General features: G+C 54.2%; 2 protein-coding genes across 6 annotated transcripts; both read left to right on the top strand.

The window, feature by feature from the left end:
- The first annotated feature begins 2,417 nt into the window (after nt 1-2,417).
- On the top strand, nt 2,418-12,208 carry RAC2 (Rac family small GTPase 2). Of its 5 annotated transcripts, none has more exons than XM_039511297.1 (7): nt 2,418-2,618; nt 5,583-5,654; nt 7,467-7,584; nt 8,833-8,895; nt 9,722-9,881; nt 11,132-11,264; nt 11,966-12,208. In XM_039511297.1, the coding sequence occupies exons 1-6, from the start codon at nt 2,584-2,586 to the stop codon at nt 11,260-11,262; spliced, it is 579 nt and encodes a 192-aa protein (XP_039367231.1). In that variant the 5' UTR covers nt 2,418-2,583; the 3' UTR covers nt 11,263-11,264; nt 11,966-12,208. The 5 variants fall into 5 exon arrangements, with proteins under 5 accessions (XP_039367231.1, XP_039367222.1, XP_039367204.1 ...); XM_039511288.1 differs by having other exon boundaries at nt 11,959-12,208; XM_039511270.1 differs by having other exon boundaries at nt 11,132-11,268.
- Nucleotides 12,209-15,906: 3,698 nt separating this feature from the next.
- On the top strand, nt 15,907-21,766 carry SSTR3 (somatostatin receptor 3). The gene is made up of 3 exons (XM_039494247.1): nt 15,907-16,280; nt 16,380-16,441; nt 19,759-21,766. Exon 3 carries the CDS (start codon nt 19,796-19,798, stop codon nt 21,011-21,013), a length of 1,218 nt encoding a protein of 405 aa, XP_039350181.1. The 5' UTR covers nt 15,907-16,280; nt 16,380-16,441; nt 19,759-19,795; the 3' UTR covers nt 21,014-21,766.
- Nucleotides 21,767-22,702: the final 936 nt, after the last annotated feature.

The following is a 22,702-nucleotide window of genomic DNA, read 5'->3' as shown; positions in this document are numbered from 1 at the left end:
CAGACCATTTCCATCCCTGCTCTGTGTATGGACCGATGTGTATGTCTGCCTGAGCTGGGAATGACACCAGCCAGCTCCAGTATAGACATAGCCACAGCTGGTAGCTCCACCTAGAATAAGTAACCAGGAGTTGTGGAAGGGTTGCATATCATCATGCTTCAGCACTAATGCCAGCCTCTAGCAACTGGAGAAACTTCCCCTGGGGGCAGGTTATCTCGGGACTGCCTACCTGCTGGGAGTCTTGCACTTCCCTCAGAAAGCTTAGCGACATCGGAGAACAACCTTCCCAAGGACCTCCGTTCTCTCCCAAGCCCAGTCTTGCTAACCCCAAAAGTTCAAAATTGTGAATCAGATGCTCCCCAAATCAGGAGATTAGCCCTAAAATCAGGAGGTTTTTTTATAGCTAATATTGTGGTTTTGGTCTGTCTGCTGGTTTTTGAACTCTCCCGGCCCAGCCCCAGTGTAATGTGTGTGTGTGTGTGGGTGGGGAGGCATGGGGTGCAGTAAATGTATATACTAAGATGGCCTTTGTCCCCACCACAGGGCTACCTCTGGCTGCCTGATGGTGCTTCAAAATTATAATTAATTCTGTGCCCCCCCAGTCCCACACCTGCTCCTTGCCCCTCAGTAAACCACTACTCCCTCTGCAGCTCCAGGCATCCCATGCCCCCTTCCAGGCCTGGGAATGCACCAGGAATGCGAGTTGGGGAGGAGGAGCAGAGAGCAGACTGACCCATTGTTCACAGGAGGGGAGGGAGGGAGATGAAGAACTGCCCTGAGCTGCTAGGTGCTTTCTAGTCCTTCCTCCCCTGCTGTGAGAATGGTGTTGGCTAATCCCTCTCACCGTTGCCCTACCCAAAAACTCCCTTGGAGTAGGGGGAAAGCTCTGCCTGTTTACTGCAGCAGTTGTGATTGGCTGCTTTTTCCCAGAAGCAGCCAATCAGAGGGGGCTCTACCACCCACCCCAGGCTGAAATTCCAGTGTGGGTGGCAAGGCTGGCTGGTAGAATTGGTAACACTGCAGTCTCTGCCCCCATGCGGCTTGGTTCTCAAGATGCTGCATTGTACAGACTACCAGGAAGGAGTCCTTGGGCCCTCTGAGAGAGGGACACAGAGCACCATCTGAGACCCAGCATCCAGGGGTCTGCCCTGCCCTGCTGGGCAGGAGGTTAGGGCATGTGTACTGGCTGGGACAATGGCAGGAGGTCTGAGATGCTTCTATAGCTATAGCAACCCCTGCATTATTTGGTTTGTTATGTTTTCACTGAATGGCTCACAGTCTGGCCCTCCACGGATGTGTGCCGGTGTTTCACAGACTAAGCTAATTTCCCCTTTTGTTGTATAATCATATCCCTTCCAGCCAGCTGAGGATCCCTTGTTTAAGAATAATGCAAGCAGATTGGATAGAAGGGAGACCATCTGCTCAGGCGCACAGGGCAAAGTGGCTGGAAGTGGGTCTGAAATGAAACGTTCACTTGCAGTTATGCTATTCAGCCACTAGATGTCTCTGTGGATTGTATAGGTTCCAGGCAGGGAGGTGGTTCCTGGTAAACAAAGGAGACAAAGCTGGGGCTCAAGCTGCAGGGAAGCCTGGTTTTGCTGTAGTTGTAGCTGACTTGTTTAATAAAAGTCTCCTGTTTAAGATGGACTGGATCTCCATATAGCATGAAGCTAGCCAAGGAGGCACTTAGATACTACAGTGACAGACACAGTATAAGAATTTACCTGGTACAGATAGATCTTCCTTTAGGAGAAAGGAGATGGATAGGAGACTTGTCCAGGCTGGGACACCTCTTCTTCGTCCATCAGGAGCTGCTACTGCTGCTCCACCTAGGGGTGAGTCCTGTTTCTTCACAGTAGCAAGCCGAGCAGGAGAGGGAGGGAGCGGGGAAGATTCTAGACAGAAGCTGAGCAGTGAAGCAGAGGGAGAGGCAGAGTAGCAGTAGGGATAACGCTGCTTTCCTGATTCTAGTAAAGTTCCTTGTTCAGCTTTCTCTGTGATTCTTTACCACTCTCACCTGACAGCAGGAAGGCTGGGAGACCCTGAAACTTCTCAGCCAGGAGCTGGCTCCTCCTCCAGCACCCACAGCAGATTACCCTGACTGGTGAGTCCTCACTGCATTTGCCCGAGAGGAAAGGGAGCTCTGGGGAAGCAAGGAAGAAAAGGGGGACCCCTCCCTCTGCTCTCTGCAAAGGGGAGGGAATGGTGTTCCCCCTTTCTCCTCCTTAATTTAACGCCTGGCTGGATGCAGCACAGCACCCCCTGCTGCTCAAAGCTGGAGGATAGGAAGCATAGAAAAGAAATTGAGTCATCTGGCGCATGAAACTGTCTTTCAAACTGCATGTTTGCACATGCCCCGCCTTCAGCCAGTGGCCTGGACTACCAGAGGGGAGGGACTGACGGGAAAGGGAGGGTTAAGTAACATTCTCTCTTCCACTTCCTCCCTCCCCACGATCTGCTGCTCCCTTCAACGCTAGATTTGACATTACATTTGTACAGGTCTTTCCTCTGGTCACCTGAGAGCCTTAGCTGTGCCTGACTCCTCCTGCCCCAGGAGCCGCCCTCCTCCCTGAGGCCAGAGAAATGCAGGCCATCAAGTGTGTGGTGGTGGGAGATGGGTACGTACCCTTCTATTTTGGGGGGAGGGGCAGAGAAGGGGGAAGGCTGTTTCTTGGTGACATTTCATCTTCTTTGCTTTTGACTTCCTCTGAACTGCTTTCGCTCTCTTTCTCTGCCAGGCAGGGCGTGTAGGGGGGCAGTCTGCGATGGAGGTCATGCGTTATGTCGGGATGGGGGACGGGCATTTTCCAGGGAAGGTGTAAAAGGCCCTCTGAAGGACGAACTATTTGTAGGTTGGCCGATCTCCCCTACGTGAAGGTGGCACTGGCCCCTCTACAGTGCCACCCCCGCTGCAGCTTTGCTGGTAGAACTGGAGTCAGGTTTAACACACAGTGGGGGAGATTGTGGTTTCCCTTCTACTGGGTCACGCCACAAGCCATGGGGGTGGGGGGAGGCGGTGACTGACACATGGCAGTGGTGCATGGATAGCACTGGGGGTCCTCTTCTGTGGATCTCAGAACCTACGCTCTCTCCATGAGTTGTCCAGGAGATCATTCAGTGGGACTCGCATGGATGCAGCAGGGAGGAGATGTTTCTTTCCCCTTTGCCCCTGAGACACGCGATGCTCTCCGTCTGCCTTAGGTATGTGAGGCAATGAAACCCGGGGCATCTGAGCCCAGCATAATCATTGCCTGGCTTCTCCACCGCTTGGCCAGTGTGCACCCTGCTGTCAGTGGATATGGCCCAGCCAAGGCCTTCAACAGCAGGAGCTTCCTCAAGGCGGGCCCCAGTGGGCTGCTGCCCCGCCGGGGCACTGGGAGACAAGCAGCCAGGGCCCAGGAGAGCTGTGAGGCGAGAGTAGCGTCTGGCACTGTGAGGGTTAAGCCACTTCCAGGCTAGGAGCTGGTGATGCTGTTATCTGGGGCAGCTATCAGTAGCAGATGAAGTGACATTTGCAGAGGCCCTGCACCCCGCAGTCACTTCCTCCTTTCAACTGGCCCCAGGAGGAAGTTTGCAAACAAACGATCAAATTATAGAAACCACCTTGGAGGCAGGGGCAGGCGAGAGGGTGGGGGAGGGACAAAGAAATACAGAGCAAACCCCAAACAAATGGTGGTACCTGCCAGGAAAGTACCGTAAAGACCAGAAACTAAGGGCTACAGAGCTGTCCCTGAAACCACCTGCACAGGAAACACCCTGGGACTAACCCCACAACCTCTCCCCAGAATTCTGCTAACTCCCCACCCCTCCCCCAACACAACGCCAGTACTCTGCCCCATAACTCAGCCAGCCCCAGAGCCTCCCCCATAACTGTTAACCCCTTAAACCCTATAGCTCTGCTAGCCCCATATCCCTCCCCACTGACCCCAACACAGCTGTCCAACACAATAATCCCATAACCCTCCCCCATAGCTCTGCCACCCCATCTCCCTCCTTCAGCTCAACGGCTCCATCCCCATAACCGGCCCCCAGCACAGTAACCCTATAACCCTCCTCCAGAACTCTGCTAATTCCATTGCTTTAAGGTGCTGCCACCCACCCAGGAGGCAGGTCAGTATCATTATCTCCATTTTACAGATGGGGAAATGGAGGCACAGTAAGGTTATATGACTTTCCCAAGGTCACCCAGCGAGGCAGAGCCGGGAAAGGCCAGTCCATTAGCCACTAGGCCATCCTCCCCCTGTTTGTCTTGGCTGCGATTCCTTTCCCTCTCTGTAATCTTTTTTCCTTCACAGTTGGCTCCCTTGCCCTTCATTAGAGATGGTTGGAAACTTTTCCGTGGAACCTTTTTTTGTGTGACAGAAAATGCCGATTCATTGGAATGGTGTCTCAGGTCCAGGATGGAATTTCTGGACACAAAGAGAGGCTGGTTTCCCCCAAATATCCCATTGCCTAGTGGTTTGAGCACTCAGGCTGTGGGGGACATAGGTTCAAGTCCCTGCTCTCCCTGCATTTCTTTGAAGTCCCTTTGGCCTGTCCCTCCCAGTAGTGCCCTCTTCTAGGGTTGGACTGTATTGCAGCTCTGGCCACCTAGTTCTCCACCAGGCTCCATTGAAAGCTGGGTGGTGCTGGTGGCCTGCGAGGGTAGGTCTGCACAGCAAAGAAAAACCCGTGGCTGTCCGTGCCAGCCGACTCCAGCTCACAGGGCTGTTTCATTGCTGTGTAGACCTCTGGCCTCGGGCTGGACCCTGAGCTCTGGACCCTCCCACTGTGCTCCAGCCCGAGCCTGGAATTCTACACAGCAAAGAAACAGCCCTGCTCCGTGAGCCTGAGTCGGCGAGAACAGGCCAGCTGCAGGTGTCTAGTTGCTGTGTTATACAGGAAGTCAGACTAGATGATCTGATGGCCCCTTCTGGCTTTAAACCTTATGACTCTATGAGAGGAGGAGGGGGGAGGAAGCTTTGGCTGCTTGCTCAGAAGCCCCAAGAGCAGCCTCACTGCTGGTAGCCCGGCTCATGAGTGCCATGTCAGCTGGAAGGAGCGTGCGATGACGCTTGGTAGGTAGCCTCAGGAAAGCCAATATGGTGCCGTGCTCATATAGCGTGAGGTGTCCTTTCCCTGGTACTGGCACCATGTCCCATCATGGCATTAGAGAGTGCTGTCCTGTTGGGGGTGCCATCTGGGCAATTGCATTCGGTTACTCTATGTTGTCACTGCTGAATCAAACGGATACATATACTCCTCCGTTTCCTGTCAGAAATTCTTTGTTGCTGTGCACTGATAAACAGCTGCTGTGCTCCACTCCAGAGTGACTGCATTTCAGCTGAGTGATCCCTGTGTAAGGTCTGTAAATACCTCAACTTTCAGGCTAGAAGACACTAGCGCAATGTAACATCCTCACTCCTTCTCTTTCCCTCTAACACTTTAACCCTGCTTGTGCAGTGCTTAGGGCTGGGAATCTGGTTTCTCTGTTCTTCTCCTCCAGCCCTCTGCTACGTTTGGCTTTCTGGTCGGAGAAGGCATGATACCCCCCAGCAGGAATCACAGTAACAGGCCCTGGGTGTGTTTTCTGTCTCTTTCAGAGCTGTGGGTAAAACCTGTCTCCTCATCAGCTACACCACCAATGCCTTCCCAGGTGAATACATCCCCACTGTGTGAGTATCCAGCAGATGGGAGGCTGGGGGGGCCAGGCAGAGAGCAAGCAGGAGGGCAGAGGGGGTCACAAGCACCGGGAGTACTAGCTCTCTGCATCCCGAAGTCAGTACTGGGTCAAGTCTCGACACCAGAAAGCTGTTCATTTGTAGGCTGTGGGGCTGTCTGGTATCTGGATAGTCCCAGCCTTCAGTTCACCAGCTGTGAAATGGACAAGGGGCCTAATTCGTCATTGCCCTGTGACTCCTTTGCACCAGGGAGCCTGACCTAAAGGGACCACAAGGAAGACATAAGCCTTTGCACAGGGAGCCTTCATACCTGGTGCAGAGCCAACTCTCTGCTGCCTCTGGGGGGAGCCCTAGCTGTGGGGGACAGGGTAAAGGATGCAAGGAGCATCCAGGCAGCAAGGTGCAAGGCCGGGACTGATCTGCACCCCTGCAAACTCCTATAGTGGCCACTGAAGCAGGGATGCAATTTAGGATGGCCCCAAGCACAGGCTACTAGCAGCTCTTGATTAGGGATGGTACAAGCTGACGTTCCTCTCTCCCTTCACCACTGTTAGCATGTATGTGAGCACATCCCTTGTTCTCAATGAATAGCGTCTTACTGTACAAGAAGTCCCACTGAAGTCACTCCATGTATGTGGGGGTAAGGGTGTCAGAATCTGGCCCTTAGGGTTCCAGCTCCCTGGAAGAGACAGGTGTGTGTTGCTGTTATACCACAGTAGCAAAGCAAAGCACCCTGGGAAGCTGCATCTAAATCACTGTGCAGACAGGGCTGGGAGCACCTGAAATCCTCGCCCTTTGGCATGGTCAATTTGAGCCGAGCTTTTGGCTGCGAGAAGCCGCCTCTTCTTGGTGGCTGGATTGTGCTGCGATACTGTCCCCTCCTGTGTGCCAAACGGTGTGGTGTGTGTAGCTGTGCAAAGCCTTCTACTTGCTGTGCACCACACCTGTTCATATCTAGGATCCCTGCTCTGTGTGCAGAGAGAGGCAGCCATTTTGTTCTCTGAGTTGGGGCAGCCTGTAACAGAGGAGACATGCACAGGGTGTGCTCCCTCATGGGGACTTTACTTTGGTTCTTTCTTGTTGCTCTTTTCTTTCACTTTAGATTGAGAGCTTGTGGTTGCTCTCTGCATAGGGAAAAATATAACAAATGGGTTCAGGATGGGAGACCTACAAGGAGCACCTGCATGGGTGGCAACTGTTCTCTGAGCGCCAGTGATCCTGTGTCCCAGCACAGTGCCAGGGGATGCTCTGCCCCAAGACAGGAGAGCCTCACTGGCTATAGGCATTAGAGATACCACAGCGTGTTTTGTACGAGTAGGGGTGCAAACCATGGCGTCCTGACCCAATTCCAGCGGGGCGCTCGGCAGGGAGCACGGTCCTGAGTGGTATAGAGAAGGCGGATGGCGTGAAACTGTTTAAGAGTCTGGCTTCTAAAACAAAAGGGTGCAGATGAAGACTTAGAGAGCGCAGAGCTGGAACGGGGAGTGGGGAGGGCTTGGCAAGGGGAACTTGAGGGGAAGCAACAGATTGGGGCTTCGCAGGCAGGATGAAGCCCCAAAGGCAGTGGGAGAAGCTGGAGCTGGGAAGGAATTTGGGACAGCTGGGCTATGGGGAGGTAGGTTGCGGTGGGACAGGTGCAGGTATTCGGTGAGCCAGCAGCACTGAAGCACTGCAAGGGGGTGTCTTTTCCCCTCCTTCCCCCCAGGTGCACAAGAAAGAGGTGCATTGTGGCCATGGCCTCCTGCCCCCTGAGTGCTCTTCTCCCTAGTTTGAGGAACCGACTCTCTCTCTCTCTTTGCATTGCAGGTTCGATAACTATTCTGCCAACGTGATGGTTGACAGCAAGCCCGTAAACCTGGGGCTGTGGGATACAGCTGGGCAGGAGGATTATGACCGGTTGAGGCCCCTCTCCTATCCGCAGACGGTGGGTCATTCCTCACTGTGCCCTGCTCCCCACTCATTGCACCCAGGGCGCATTCCCTTGGCGACATCTCCCTGTGCTGGAGAAGTCGGACTTACTATCAGCCTGAGATGGCGCTAGAGTTCCTCTCTTAATTTGCCCCTCTCTGAGAGCTCACCAGCCCCCGAAGACCCATCCCTGTTTTTGTATATGCTATGCATCTGGGGGTCCAAAAGGGTGAAGGGATTATGGGGAATATTTTGGAGAGCCATCTAAAAATCATACAGTATCATTCAGCACTAAAGGTGTCTCTCATAGGATTTGAATGACTCTGGGGATTTGCAAATGAGGTATGGAGACTTTCATGTCTTCTTGTGTCCTGATTGTGAGACTGGAGAGTTCTGAGTCCATGAAACAGAGCTTCTTAAGTTTAAACAGGGTCTGATGGGCGGGGGACGGGGGAGAGAATGGTCATACTCTACTCAAGCTCCATCCACAGTCTGCTAAAACAATCAGCAGTGAAATAGTTAATTGTGTTGATATGGTCATCAGTAAGATTCAGAGTTAACACACATCAGTGCTATTGCCCCAAGCAGTCTGGTTGCAGATTCAGGAAGGCAACCCTGCATCAGTTCACATTTAACAGGTTTCCTTCACAACTTGGAAGGGCTAGAAACATAGGCTCAGTGTTTGTTTGTTTTTTAAACTAAAGTTTAAATTCTGCAGTGATGCGGCCACCAGAGAAGTATTTTTCTGAGTACCCGAGTACCAGCTAGGTCTCACTCCTGCATTTATTGTGACCAGTTTGAATCTGGCCCCACCTTGGCAGAAACCAAAACCATCCCCATCTGATGACTGGTTGATGATCTGTGGGAAATGAGTATGGGGATGTCAGTCCATTTCCCCAGCAGAACAGGAGTCCGCATCACAAAAACTCCACCGCCACACTTAGCAATGATAGATTCCCTCAGTAGCGGTGTCAGCTGTTACCAAGGGCTGGCTGGGCCAGGAGACTGAACAACCGTCTCACTCTTCCAGGTGGCTCACAAATGTCAGGACTGAGTTGCACAGATTGGGAGGGATGGAGGGAAGGTGCACGGTGCTGTACCTCTCTTGGGTGGGGGAGATAACAAGAGAGCTTGAGTCTTCAGGGCTATCAATCCAGCACCTTTCACCGGCCCACCCCTCTCCTATGCTGGACAGAATGCTTCAGCATGGTGCTGGGAGGGGTCCCCCTCAGCCTAATCCCCGAATGCTGTTGTGTTCTTACAGGACGTCTTCCTGATCTGCTTTTCTCTGGTCAGCCCGGCCTCTTATGAAAACGTCCGTGCCAAGGTAAGCGCATCGTGGCTGGCGTGGAGGTGTCTCTGTGCAGAGAGCAGAGGTCTGCACTAACTTGCCACGTGCAGCTCAAGGAGCCAGCGAGAGCCGCACGAACAGGCACTGGCCTTGAAAAAGGAATGCTTGTGCAGTGAGCGTGGGCGGTAACAGTTGATGGATTATCTGGATCCTGAGAGCTATTTTCCTTTGTGTCTCTCTCAGGAGTAGCTAGAATATTGGCCTCCCACAACCTCTGGGTTGTCCAAGAGAGATTAACGAACAAACCGGGCTAGATTCTAGGGCCCACCAACTGTGCTGCTCCAGGACACGAGAGCGGGCAACACACTGTTCCCCGTGGGTGCTTCCTTAGCACCCGCCCCCCACTCCTGCCCCTTCACTGCCCTGGCTCCAGCAGCTTTCACTGCTGCAGCCTGCACATTCAGAGGGCAACTTTCAACCAAGACCAGCTCAGCACAGCTCTTCTGCGTGGGTAATTTATGGGGCATGGGGATATATTCCCCCAACATTCGGGGGTGGGGGGAACCCAACAATGTATTTCCCCCCAACTTTCAGCTCCCACCTAAAGGGGAGGGAGACAGCTGGGGGTGGGGGCAGCCTGAGGCTGTTGCATAGCTCTCTCCCTTCTGCTGCTCCGGTGTCTCAACTCCTGGGGCAGGGAAGTCCCACTTTGGGCTCCCTTGTCAGGGGCTTTGCCTCTGGACCCCACCCACAGGACAGTGCAGGAGGAAACAGTGGCAGCTGGATTTTATTTGGTGTGTGAGTGTGTGTGTCTTTCTTTCTCTCTCTCTCTCCTCCCGGCCCCTTCTCAACCTCCCACTAGTGGTTCCCTGAGGTCCGACACCACTGCCCCAGCACCCCCATCATCCTCGTGGGCACCAAGCTGGATCTCCGTGACGACAAGGACACGATCGAGAAGCTGAAGGAGAAGAAGTTGTCGCCCATCACATACCCGCAGGGCCTCGCGCTGGCCAAGGAGATCGGTAGGTAGAAGGCCACACTGGCAATACGCCGAGGCCTCTGGGGGAGAGGACAGGTGTGTGTGTGGATGTGCTCTCCACCAGTTTGGTATGTGCTTCCTTGGCAGGGGATGGGGAACGTGGGCAGGATCCCATGAAGCTGAGTGGGAGCTGCTACTGGGCACCTGGAAGAAATGCCAAGGGGTGTGTGACGGAACAGGGTATTGAGGGCTCAGGAAGGGCAGGCCTGGCCTTTTCTTTTTGTGACACCCTTTGTGAGGGAGTCCCACCCCTCGGCGCCCTGTCTTCTGCCCCTTTTCTGGCCGGGATCTTTTGCCGACCCATCCCCCACCAGCTATCCCTCCCTGGCCTCTTCTAGCTGGTCAGTCTTTGCTGTGAAAGCCACAGCTGCTCTGTTGGCAGAACCCTCCTCCCCAAGTCCGGAAGTAGGAGGGACAATGAAGTCTTTAACTTGTCTCAGAGAGACCCAACCGCTGCTTCCTCTTCCTGTCCCCGTGATCTGGGGTTTGTGCGAGCGACTAGGGGAAGATGGTAGCTCTGCCCCGCCCTTTTTTGTTCATCTGTGTCCCTCTCTTTCCCCTGCTCCGCCGTACAGTACAGCACTTCCTTGCCTCGTGTGGCCCCTAAACCCAAGCCGCAGCTAGGTGAGAGGAGAGGGGGAGACGCAGAGGCACAGGGTAGGGAGAAATGAGGTGTTTTCAGCTGGAATTTCAGAGAAGAGGGGGCTAGTCAGTGAAGCACAGCCGTCCCCCCAGGGATGAATCACAAGCACTCGCCCCCAACCTACCTCCCATTTCCACACAGCCACCACATCCTCCCCTCTCAGAGCGAGGGTGCTCTCCGCTCCACCAGCCTGGCCACATATCTTGACAGCCCGACCGGGGTTGGGGATCCATCAAATCTGTCTCCCATGGCTGTGAAGCCATTTTGGCAGGGCTGGGGCCAAGTCAGTCTCTCTGAGCCTCAGTTCCCCAACTGTGAAATGGGAGTAATAGCACTGGCCTACCTCACAGGGGTGTTGTGAGGACTGAGACGTTACTGACTGTGAGATGCTCAGCCACGGCAGTGTTGGGGGCCAGAGCAGACAGACAGAGAGACAGATGGATGCATCTGTTCTGGCTGACACTGGCCCCTGAGATTTCTTCATTGGCATCTTCTGGGTGAGGCCCCTTCACAGTTGCAGGGCTGGGATGGGGACTCCTGGATTCACTCCCATTTCCTCCCAGTGATGCTGCTCTCTTTTCTCCTGGCAGATTCTGTGAAATACCTCGAGTGCTCGGCGCTGACACAACGTGGCCTGAAAACGGTGTTTGACGAGGCGATCCGAGCGGTTCTCTGCCCCCAGCCCACCAGACCGAAAAAACGGGGGTGCAGCCTCCTCTAGGAGTAGGTGAGAAAGGGCTCCCCTCCAGACCCCAGTCTATCAGCACTAAGGGGATTTGTCTCCATTGATAACCCCCTCGCCCCTTCTCTCCCTTGAAAGGACCCTGATGCTTCCTGGGGGGAGCCCTCTGCCCTGAAGAAAGACCCCTCGCAGAACTCCCCTTCCTGCCACACCACTCTCCTCCTGGACTTCCTGACTCTACCCTGAAGAGAAGCTGCTGTCACCAGCTTCCCCCAATGGGATCCCCAAACCTGCCTCTGACCTGGGACCTCAGCGCTTCCTTGGAGGCAGGGGCGACCTGTTGTGGGGGTTGTGGAGCTTAAGCCCCTCCCCTTAATAATTGACTCACCATATACGGAAAACTGCAAAAAAGCCCCTCCCCCTGTATTTTTCCTGCTTGGCCACTAGGGGCTGCTTTGTGGCTGCCCATTACCAGGCAGCCGCTGCCTCTCCTCCCCCTTCACGTTGCTTCCTCTGCTCTTCCCCCGCCCTCTGCATAAGGCCGCAGGGAGGCAGGAGAGAGGCACAGAGTGGCCAGGGACAGGAGACAGCTGATCAGGGCCAGGTGAGGGAGAGAAAAGGCTGTCTTCTCTCCTCATGCCACAGCTGGGCTGGAATGGGAAGGATGGATGAGGTGGGGAAGGAGGGTGGAAGGGTACGTGCTGGCTTCACAACCTGCCTCCTCTTGGTTTCCAGATTCCAGATTCCAGCCCCAGCGCTCAGCTCGCTCCCTACACCAGGCTCTGCCGATGCAACAGGGGTTGAAGGTTTCAACATCTTGGACCTTGGTACCTCTTGGTGGTCACAGCGCTTGTTTGTTTCTGCTGCCTAGAAGGACCAGTATGGATCTGTAGCACTCCTTTGTCCATTTGCACAACCTCCCTCCCTCCTCCTGTCAATTTCTGTATAGGGAATGAGAGTCAATAAACCAACTGTACCTTCCTGACATCAGTGCCTTGTGTCCCTTCTCTGGCACTTCGCTGCAAGCTTGGCTGTCCGGGTTTGATGCTGTGGCTGCACCATGTTGGCTGTGGCATCTCTGGCCACTCCACTCGGAGGGACCGCAGCCAACCAGCTGAATCCCTCCGGCAGCCGGCAGACTGGCTGGGCATCACCACAGCTGAGATTCAAGCTGGGGACGGTGGTGGGGGGTTCTGAAGGCAGTGTCAGCTGCAAGCGAGCGGCCTGCTATCTGAGGCTGAGCTGGTAGGTGCCTGCATTTAGCTATTACTAATCTTCCTTCAGATCTGCCTGTGTCTGTGGGAGAAAGTCTCCTCTCCTCAGGGGCCTACCAGCCAAAGGGCCTCGCCTGACAGAGCCCAGGCAAGCCTCTTCCCCAAAGGCAGTGGAAAGGTAAGGCCAGCAAGTCTGTTGTGAGGGGCACAGGAAGGGAGCCTAGGACAACCTGAACTTATGGATCTTCTACAGCGCCTGCTAATATGGTCTGTCAGAGCTTGCATACTTTCCCCAAGGGACCTGTACACACCGTCACTTATGCCTGCACCCATACACACACCTATACATACATTGGCGCTCACTTACATAGCCAGACACACAGAGAGGTAAGCAGGAAGGCAGGGCGGGAATGAGTCACCAAACAAGGCAAATAGCCCACGGATCTGCTGAAATCAAACAGATGAGAGCTGCCCCAGCAGCAGGGCATGGAATTTGCAGCTGCCGGCACCTGGGTGACTGATTCACTGCAGGGGCGCCAGGAGCCTTGACTGCTGCTAAGAATAGGGAAAGCAACGTTATGTGACGGCTGTTAGGGCAGATGCCAGAGCATACTTCTCCCAAGCACTGCAGATCCAGGCTCACCCAGGCTTCCCTTTCCCCACCCCCACTACCAGGAGCTGTATGAGTTGGAGGAGGGTTCAGGACAAAGCAAATGGTAAAGAAAAATCCAGAGGCAGTCACAGGAAAGGGCAGGGGGACTGGATTGAACCAGCTTTCCACTCTGCAACCAGCCTGCGTCTGAGCTCCCCAGGGTCTACCTTGCTTCAAAGAGTTTCACAGATTAATGTCAGCTAGGGCCTGTAACAGAAAATTCCATGGGTTAGACCCTGGTGGTGGTGAGTTCCACAGGTTAACTTCAGGGGTAGCTCAGAGAGGCAAGGCTCACCTCAGAGAGAGCCTGTGGCACCATGTTTCATGCATTAACCCCTCATAACATTCTGTGGCGGTGGGTTCCGCAGATACCTGCATTGTGAGATGAGGTGCCTGGGCCCAATTCACAGCTGGTCTGAGCACTGTAGGCACAACACAGTGGAGTCTGGTCTTCCCTACACGCGCATATGTATGGGGGGTGTAAACGCCAGTATCTATCGCCAACCCCAAGCTTTCAAAACTCAGGAGTCAGGCTCCCCAAAATCATGAGAGTGGCTTAAAATCTGAGGACCTGTCCCAGACTGAGGTGTTGACAGAGGAGGTTTGGGAACTAATCGATAAATTAAACAATGACTTTTTCAGCCGCCTGAGTGACATAGCTGTGTTGATCTACATTCTAAGTGTAAACCAGACCCAAGCCAGCATTGCAGTCCTTTTCTTGCAGCTCAGCTGACACAAAAAGGTTCCAGCAGAGCCCAGAACTGGGATCCCAGCCTGTAGGCTGCAAGCAAGGCGGGAGGGGTTGCAAGCACTTTGCAGGATAGGATTCGAATTCAAAATGCCCTTGACAAATAGGAGCATTGGTCTGAAATCAAGCTGAAATTCAATGAAGACAAGTGCAAAGTACTACACATAGGAAGGGAAAATCAAATGCACAACTACAAAATGGGAATTAACGGGCTAGGCGGTAGTACTGCAGAAAAGGATCTGGGGTTATAGCGAATCACAAATTAAATGGGAGTCAGCAGTGTGATGCAGTTGCAAAAAAAGGCTAATATCACTCTGGAGTGTATTAACAGGAACATTGTACGTTAAAACATGAGAGGTAACTGTCCTGCTCCATTCTGCACAGGTGAAGCCTCACCTGGAAAACAGTTCTGGGCACCGCACTTTAGGAAAGATGTGGACAAATTGGAGAGAGTCCAGAGGAGAGCAACAAAGAGGATAGGTTTAGAAAACCTGACCTATGAGGAAAGGTTGGAAAAACTGGGCATGTTTAGTCTTGAGAAAAGAAGACTGAGGAGGGACCTGATAAGTCTTCAGATAAGTTCAGGGCTGTTATAAACAGGACAGTGATCAATTGTCCTCTATGTCCACTGAAGGTAGGACAAGAAGTAATGGGCTTAATCTGTGGCAAGAGAGATTTAGGTTAGATATCTGGAAAAACTTGCTAACTACGAGGGTTGGTAGGCTCTGGAACAGGTTTCCAAGGGAGGTTGTGGAATCCCCATCACTGGAGGCTTTTAAGAGCAGGCTGGACAAACGCCTGTCAGGGATGCTCTGGGTTTACTTGGCCCTGCCTCAAGACAGGGGGCTGGAGTTGATGACGTCTCAAGGTCCCCTCCAGCCAGGGGCGGCTCCAGAGTTTTGCCGCCCCAAGCAGCAGGAAAAAAAAAAAAAAGCCGTGATCGGCGGCACATCAGCTCTACCGCTGCCGCTTCATTTTTCGGCAGCGGTAAAGGGACTGAGGGACCTGTCGCCGAAAAGCCGGCGGTGCCACCCCTTTCCGTTGGCTGCTCCAAGCACCTGCTTGCTGTGCTGGTGCCTGGAGCCGGCCCTGCCTCCAGCCCTACATTTCTGTGAGTGTATGTTCAGCCAATGGAGCTGCACTTGCACCCCTTCGTATTAGGTCCGAATTTGGCCCTAGGAGCTCAAATACGGAAGGTGGGAAGTGGCATCCAGCTGGATCTCAGAGGCTGAGTGAGGGGGAAATGCGCCCCCAGAGAGGAGTAGGAAACAAACAGAAATCATTCTCGTGGAGGAGGTGAGGAAGGGAGCTGGGGCAAGAGAAGCAGTTCATGGGAGGACCACAGCAGGAACAATGCTTGGCAATGTGTGGTTATTGTTTTTATCCAGAGGGACGTGTTTGCAGAGGGGGCTGGATTTCTCCCCTTGGAGCCAATCCCTTTCTGTGCCCGAGATCAGATCACCTGTTCGCAGAGGTGAGACAATCGGCAGAGGATGGCGGGGGGGGGGGGGGTGGCGGGGAATCTCATTCCTCAGGCGAGCTCCAGCAGGGAAATGGCCTCAGATAGGTAGGTGGTAGAGACAGAAAGATCCTTACTCCCCCATTCACTCTCCCTTGTCCTATTGGAGATGCTTGTGGACACAGGAGGGGAGAAGGGTGCAGCGGAAGCCGGTGTTCATGCCCCCCCACCCAGGACCCCTATAAATACCAATGTGCTGTGATCATGATGAAGCCCTAGGGGCACCAATTGTGCCTGCCTAGACTGTAAACTGCTTGGGGCAGAGAACACCTCTCCTGTGCATCCGTAATCTCTAACCCCGCCTGCAGCCCTATACAAAACTCCCCCTGGAGAGCAGGGCTCAGCCACCTGCTCCATCCAGCCTGCCTCCCCTGCACTGCGTTCTCACAGTACCCAGCCGCTCTCTGCATCTCTCCTTTCCTGCTTTCACTCTCCTCCACTCCCCCTCATTCCTTCTCCCTCTCTGGCTTGCCCTCCGTCACCATCTGTCTCAACCACCCCCTCATTCTCTCTCTCTCTCACTTCCCCTCTTCCTTTCTCCCTCCCTCCCTCTCTCTCTCCATCACAATCACTCTAGCACTCCCCTCTTTTCCTTCTCCCCATTCTCCCTCTGCTACCATTCATTCTCTCTCTCTCTCTCATGCTTGCTCTCCCCCCCACCCTAGTCTATGCTGATTGGCTGGTGGGATCATTCCCGGGAGTAACTGACACGCTTGATCTACCTAACCCTGTCCGCCAAGCCTCCACTTCAGCGGATGGAGAACTGGAGAGGGGAGTCCTGGCTCCACTGAGCAGTGCTGGTAGCTGGGTCTGGTCCCTGCAGCAGGCAAGCCCTGGAGACCAGATGGGAGAGTGTGACCAGACAGATGTGGCAGTGCTGGAGGAAGGCAGAAAAGTCCCACCACCTCTGGAGCAGCAGAAGAGGTGAGGGCAGCAGGCACCTCTGGAGAAGTGTGACAAGCAATTCCAGCCCCCCAAGGACTGAAACCACACGGAGATTTCATTGGGAAATTTTTTTTAAAGGGGAAGAAACAATATGACACATTCTCCCGGTGCGTGGAGGAACATGTAAATCCCATTGACGCGTAAGTACCAGGCAGATCTGCCTCCTCTTTCCACCCTCTCCTCCAGGCGCTCTCATGTGCAGAAGTTGGTTCTGCAGTTCCCCCAAATAGAACCTGCTGCCTCCCCTGCCCCGCTCTGTCCCCACAGACTGGTGGCTGGTGATGGCCAGGAGGTGAGAGAGTCATGAACTGGAGTAGGAATGAATGGGTGCAAGTCAAGGCGGGAGGGATGGAGAAGGTGCAGGATTCGAGAGGGAGGTTATGTACCTTGCTTTAGGGAATTCTAGGTGGGTTTCCCATCATTTACAAAGCTGATCTATGCGTGGGTGATTCCCCTCTCTGCTCCCTGACCCCCGGCCAATTTCTCCCTCTTATCCCTCGTTTCCCACTGACAATGTGGTTTCTTATTCCTAAAGACTTTGGATTTCTTGGATAAAGATAGAAAATGGCATTTAACTCACAACCCCCCACCTCCCTGGGACCCCAGCCCCTAAGCACAAACACACTCGTACTGTTGTTATTGTTTATTTGCATTACTGGAGCACCTAGAGGCCCCATCAGGTGCCCCAATACAAAAAGTCCTGGCCCCAAAGAGCTTATAAGCTAAGTAACCAGGTTCTTGATCCTATACCCCAGGCATCTCCCAATAGTTTCCTCAATCCCATTGGGTCCACCACATCTGCACCCCCCTCCCAGAGGTCTAACTGCACCAATACTCCCATGAGGCCCCATGCCTGCAGTCAGAGCGCTCACTGAGATCCCTTGCCTCTACCTGCCGCTCTTTATGGGACTTAGATTTCACCATTCCTTACTTCCTGCCACCAGTCTATTCCTATTCTCTAGGTATGTCTACACAGCACACTATGTCTGGGCTCTGACTCAGGTTTGAGCCCAAGCCCCCTTCTGTCCACACACAAATCAGCCTGCCTGGGTCAGCAAGCATTTAGGACCTGGGTGGGTCAGAGCCTGAGTCCAGCTGAGACTCAGGTCCAAGCCCTGTCATTTTGCAGTGGGGAGGCAGGTCAAGTCACGAACCTGAGTCAGAAGATCTGCGAAGCGCCGTATGGACATGTTAGCACAGCTGTGAGACTTGGGGCCAGCAATTGTAAACCCAGGCTTACAATGCCGTGTGGATGCTCAAGTGTGGGCTTGGAAACACTGAGTCCCCAAGCCCGGGTCTCACAGACCTGGGCTTTACTGTGCAGTGGGGACATACCCTCTATCACTGTACCTGGCCCCCATGCCTGCCACTCCCCTGAAAAAATTAACACCTATGTACATCACTGAGAAGGCTCTGGAAGAGCTCAAAGAATTTCGAATCATAGAACCAGAGGGTTAGAAGGGACCGCAGGGGTCATCTAGTCTAACCCCCTGCCAAGATGCAGGATACGCTTTCTATTCAGTCCATCTTTCCTGGCCAGTGCAGGGCAGTCCCTTACAGTGTATTCTCAGGGCTTTGCCTGCCTCGTATTAAATGGCCCAAGTGGTGGGGCTTCCATTGCAAAGGTTATTCCACAGCCCAATGGACTTCACTGTCAGGAAACCTTCCCTGATATTCAGCCTGAGCTTCCCATTGTTCAATTTCATCCCATGACACCCCCCTTGGACTTCTCTAAACAGTTCAGCTCCCACTCTGGGCATTTCCACTCCCCCCCGCCCCGTCATAAACCAGAAGCTCATTCAACACAGATAACAAGGATAACGTGACGATGTCCTAGCTGTGTTTGGTAGAGAACCAGGGCAGAGGGTGCCCACTGGAATGTGGGCACAAGTAGAAGGTTTGAAACATGGGAGGCGCGGGGCGACCAGAGGAGGTATCTCTGTGGGGCTCCTCACAACACGTTCTGATATTATAAGAACCAGCCCAAACCTCAGACTTTGCCTGAGGCTTCCAGAAGTTTGATTAATGTTTGGGGTTTTTTTTAGATTTTTAATATCAAATCTTTGCCTGCCCTGGTTTTGTATGGTTTGAAAAACACCATGAGGGAAAATAGTTCTCAGCATATTTCTGAGCTGCTGGAGGTGGGTAGGACTGGAAATTGTGTCCTTTGAGATTCCGAGCCCTCATTACTAGGGAAAAGCTGGGATAAGCTTTGAAAGATTGAGGGGTCTCCTGGCCCAAACCCTCAGGTGAGACTGGGGTGGGGAAGGTGCCATCTATTCCTGGGGCTAAGCATCCACCCCCTTCCATGCAAGTCCTCCCCACTTACAATATGGCTATTTGAGGAGCTAATCAAGCAGTGGGATCAATACACCAAGGGATGACAAAGGCATGGGGCTGCCATTTGATATCTCAGAGGGGCTCTTCCAGACCTCTGATAATCCAAGAGCATCGCCGACATGCCACCATAGACTCCCCCGGCATAGCCTGGGGCAAGAGGCTGTGTCTCCACGTCTTGCCCTGTGCTGAGCTACGGCTCCCACATGGCCCCAGCCCCGCCCCAAAGAGGCGACGGACAAGAATCCCGTCCCTCCCGTCCCATGTTCAATCTCTGCCATTGTCAGTGGAGAGCTGGCACACACATAAGCTGCTAGTTTGTACAGGGTTCACTCTGAGCGTTTCCTTGCCAAAGCCTGATGTGACGGGCAATTGGGCATCTGAAGATTAAGAGGCCTTGACATTTGTTTTGGTGCTGTGGAGTGGTAAGGCAGGGACTTCCCCTTCCATTAGCAACCTGGATTCGAGAAGGCTGAGAGCTGCTGCTGGGGTCAGAGAGAGTGAGAGGGGGTGCTGGCTGGATGTATAACTCCATCTGCCTCCAGTGGGAATGTTATAAATACTCCAGCTTCTCCTTTATTCATGTGCAGGGATGATGCAAACCGGCCTCTCCTTCTTCCAGGGCACTAAGCCAAGCTTCTGACATTTGCTCTGGACTTCAAGGGGATTTCTCAGCCTCAATAGTGGACGAGGGGAGGGGGGTGGACAATAATGTCCTGGTGACTTACAGCAGGATCCCGTCCAATGTAAAAAGGCTTCAGCATACATGAGAATCAGGCCCCCTGAAATTAACTTCACCAGCCCTGGTGCCATTTTCAATAGGAAATGGAGGCCTGTGATTGCTCCCTTGGGCTCTTTCCCCTGGGAAGTCCCTTGGCTGTATACCAGGCCATTTTCCCGCTGGTCTCGATCACCCAATAGTGGTTCTTAAACAGCTGGTCACATCTGACATTCTCCCATATGCTCCAGCGACTCCGGCATCTGAACTCCCCTCTCCTTCCCACCTGTGTCTGTGCCCACATGTCGTTATGCCTGCTATTTTACGTGTGGCTTGTTCGGCTCTGACTTTTAAAGTGTAAATACCTTTCTTCTTCCTCTCCTCCTGCCTCCAACTCTCCAGCTGATCCAGTGGGAGATCGCCCCATCCTTCTTTTGCCATGGACTCTCCTGCTTTCACCTCACCCACTCCTGTGGCTTCGGAGGAGGGGAACATCTCCACCAGCTGGGCAAGTTCCATCCTGGGGAACCTATCCTCAACTGCCAGCCCAGGCATGGATGTCAGCGGAGTCCTCATCCCCCTGGTCTACCTCATTGTCTGCGTGGTTGGGCTGGTTGGGAACTCCCTGGTCATCTACGTGGTCCTGCGCCACTCGGTGAGCGAATCGGTGACCAATGTCTATATCCTCAACCTGGCGCTGGCGGATGAGCTGTTCATGCTGGGTCTGCCCTTCCTGGCTGCACAGAACGCACTCTCCTACTGGCCCTTCGGCTCCTTCATGTGCCGCCTGGTGATGGCCGTGGATGCCATAAACCAGTTCACCAGCATCTTCTGCCTGACTGTGATGAGCGTCGACCGCTACCTGGCCGTGGTGCACCCAGGGAAATCATCAAAGTGGCGGACGGCCCGCGTGGCCAAGGTTGTTAGCGCCACGGTGTGGGTGCTGTCGTCAGTGGTGGTACTGCCAGTGGTGGTGTTCTCTAACGTCCCCCTGGGGATGAGTACCTGCCACATCCAGTGGCCCGAGCCAGCCTCCGTGTGGAGAGCTGGCTTTATCATCTACACGGCCGCCCTGGGCTTCTTTGGGCCGCTGCTGGTGATCTGCCTCTGCTACCTGCTCATCGTTGTCAAGGTCCGCTCTTCCGGCCGGAGGGTGCGGGCCCTTTCGTCCAAGCGCAAGCGGTCAGAGCGTAGGGTCACGCGCATGGTAGTGGCCGTGGTGGCCGTCTTCGTGCTCTGCTGGCTTCCCTTCTACGTGCTCAACATCATCAACGTGGTCTGCCCATTGCCCGAGGAGCCGTCTCTCTTCGGAGTCTACTTCCTCGTCGTGTTGCTCCCCTACGCCAACAGCTGCGCCAACCCCATCATCTATGGCTTCCTCTCCTACCGGTTCAAGCAGGGCTTCCTCAGGGCCATCCTGAGGCCGTCCCGCCGGGTGCAGAGCCAGGATGTGGTGGCACGTCCCCCAGAGAAGACTGAAGAGGAGGAGGAGGAGGAAGCGGAGGACAGCGGGGTCAGCAAGATTGCCCAGAATGGCAATGGCCGACAGGAGTGTCCCCTGACCAGTGGAGCAGCAGGAGGCAGTGAGCAGAAGCCACTCCCGGAGGAGCCCGGCAGCTGTGATAAACCCAATGCACTGCACATCAGTTATTTGTAGTGAATGAAAGGGGGAGGCGCTGTCCCACTGTCTCCTGGACACTCCACTCTGTATCCATGGGGGGTTGTGGACTGCGGGGCAGCCAGGTCCAAGGCTCCACTTGGAGATGGGGCGAGCTCGAGGGGTGTCTGGAAGGGCAGAGCGCCTCCTGTGACTTCAGAAATCCCTGTGGGAGGGGCGGGGCGACAGTATCTGGGCTGGGCTCGGAAGGGGGACTGGATAAGGGCAGAGGGGGGTGCGGAGCTGCAGAGAGGAGTCCAGCACTGAATCTCCCTACAACCGACAGACAGTATTACGAGTGGTTGCTAATTACTCTAGTGCCCTCGTCAGGTGCCCAAGCTGTCCCAGTGTCCATGGGAACCAGACACTCTGGGGCAGGATCCTGGGGACATTTCCCCCCCCCCCCGCCACCCACAAACACATGCAGCCCGCCCCTAGGGCTGTCCTCCCCACAGCTCCAGCTGCTCTAGTGTCTCTTGGGGACGGCTCCCCTCCTCCTGTGTGACCTGATACTATCTCAACCGCGTGGAATACCCTGGTTCCTTAAAGGGTTCTCATGTCCCACCCGCAGACTGGTCTCATAGGGCTGGTTTAGGACAGTGGGGCAGAGTATTAGACACACCCTTCCCCACCTCTAGATCCCAGAGTTTCATGGTGGTATTGTGCCCTGGTGGACGACTGAAGAAGACCAAGACACCATAGGCTGGGGCAGGGCTTTCTGCAAGCTGTAATTTCCACCGCCCTCCTCCATCTTATCATGAATAAACATAAAGATTTAGGACTCTGTGAACAATGTCAAAGGATCGGTCTGTGTGTGAGTACGATTGTGCTGAGAGGATGAGGGTGCAGGTGTGAAAAATGGGGGTGTCTGTGGGCGGAGGCAGCTATGTGGGAGTTAGGGTTGCCAGGTGTCTGGTTTTCGACTGGAAAGTCCTGTCAAAAGGGGACCTGTGCAGTGTCTGGTCAGTACTATTGACCGGACACCAAAAGTCCGGTTCCTGCAGTGACCAGCCTCTGCTGCCGGGAGGGTGGGAAGAGCAGCTGCTACTGGAGGAGCTCAGCTGATGGACTGGAGAGAAGCTTAGGAACTGGCTCCCAGCTCTGGCGGAGAGGAGGCAGGTACCGCCTTCTCAGCCGGGGCCCGGCTCTCTATAGCCCTTCGCTCCGGTGACCACCTCCCCCATCCACCCTGCTGTGGCCCCTTGCTCTTGCTCCAGGGACCAAACCCCCCTCTGCTGGGCCCCGATTACCCCCTGCCCTGCCATGCCCCAATTGGGCAAGCAGGCAGGCGCCGCGTCAGCTCCTCCCAGCCCAGCTCTGCAGGTGGCAGGCGAGTCCCATGGGAGGGGGGAGTGCACAACTGGGAGGGGGTTGTATTGTCTGGTTTTTAAAAAATTGGAAAGCTGGCAACCATACTGGGAGTGAGGGTGGGAATTTTTGTGAAAATGGTAATTCCCATATAGGTGTATGGTGGGCAGATGTGTGTGTGTGTACAGGGGTTCAGGACCGGTTTTTCTGTAGGTATGTGTATGTGAGATTTTTGTACAGGTACAGGGACTGATTTTGTCTCTGTGGGGATATCTGTACAGGTGAAGGGGGCTGATTTGTCTCTGGGTGTCTCTGTGGGGGTGTCTGTACAGGTGCAGGAGGTTGATTTGTCTCTGGGTGTCTCTGTGGGGGTGTCTGTGC

The sequence above is a fragment of the Mauremys reevesii genome, linkage group 1 (genome assembly GCF_016161935.1).
Source record: "Mauremys reevesii isolate NIE-2019 linkage group 1, ASM1616193v1, whole genome shotgun sequence".
In the NCBI taxonomy this organism is placed as follows: Eukaryota; Metazoa; Chordata; order Testudines; family Geoemydidae; genus Mauremys; species Mauremys reevesii.
This window is presented reverse-complemented; position numbering and strand designations above follow the sequence as displayed.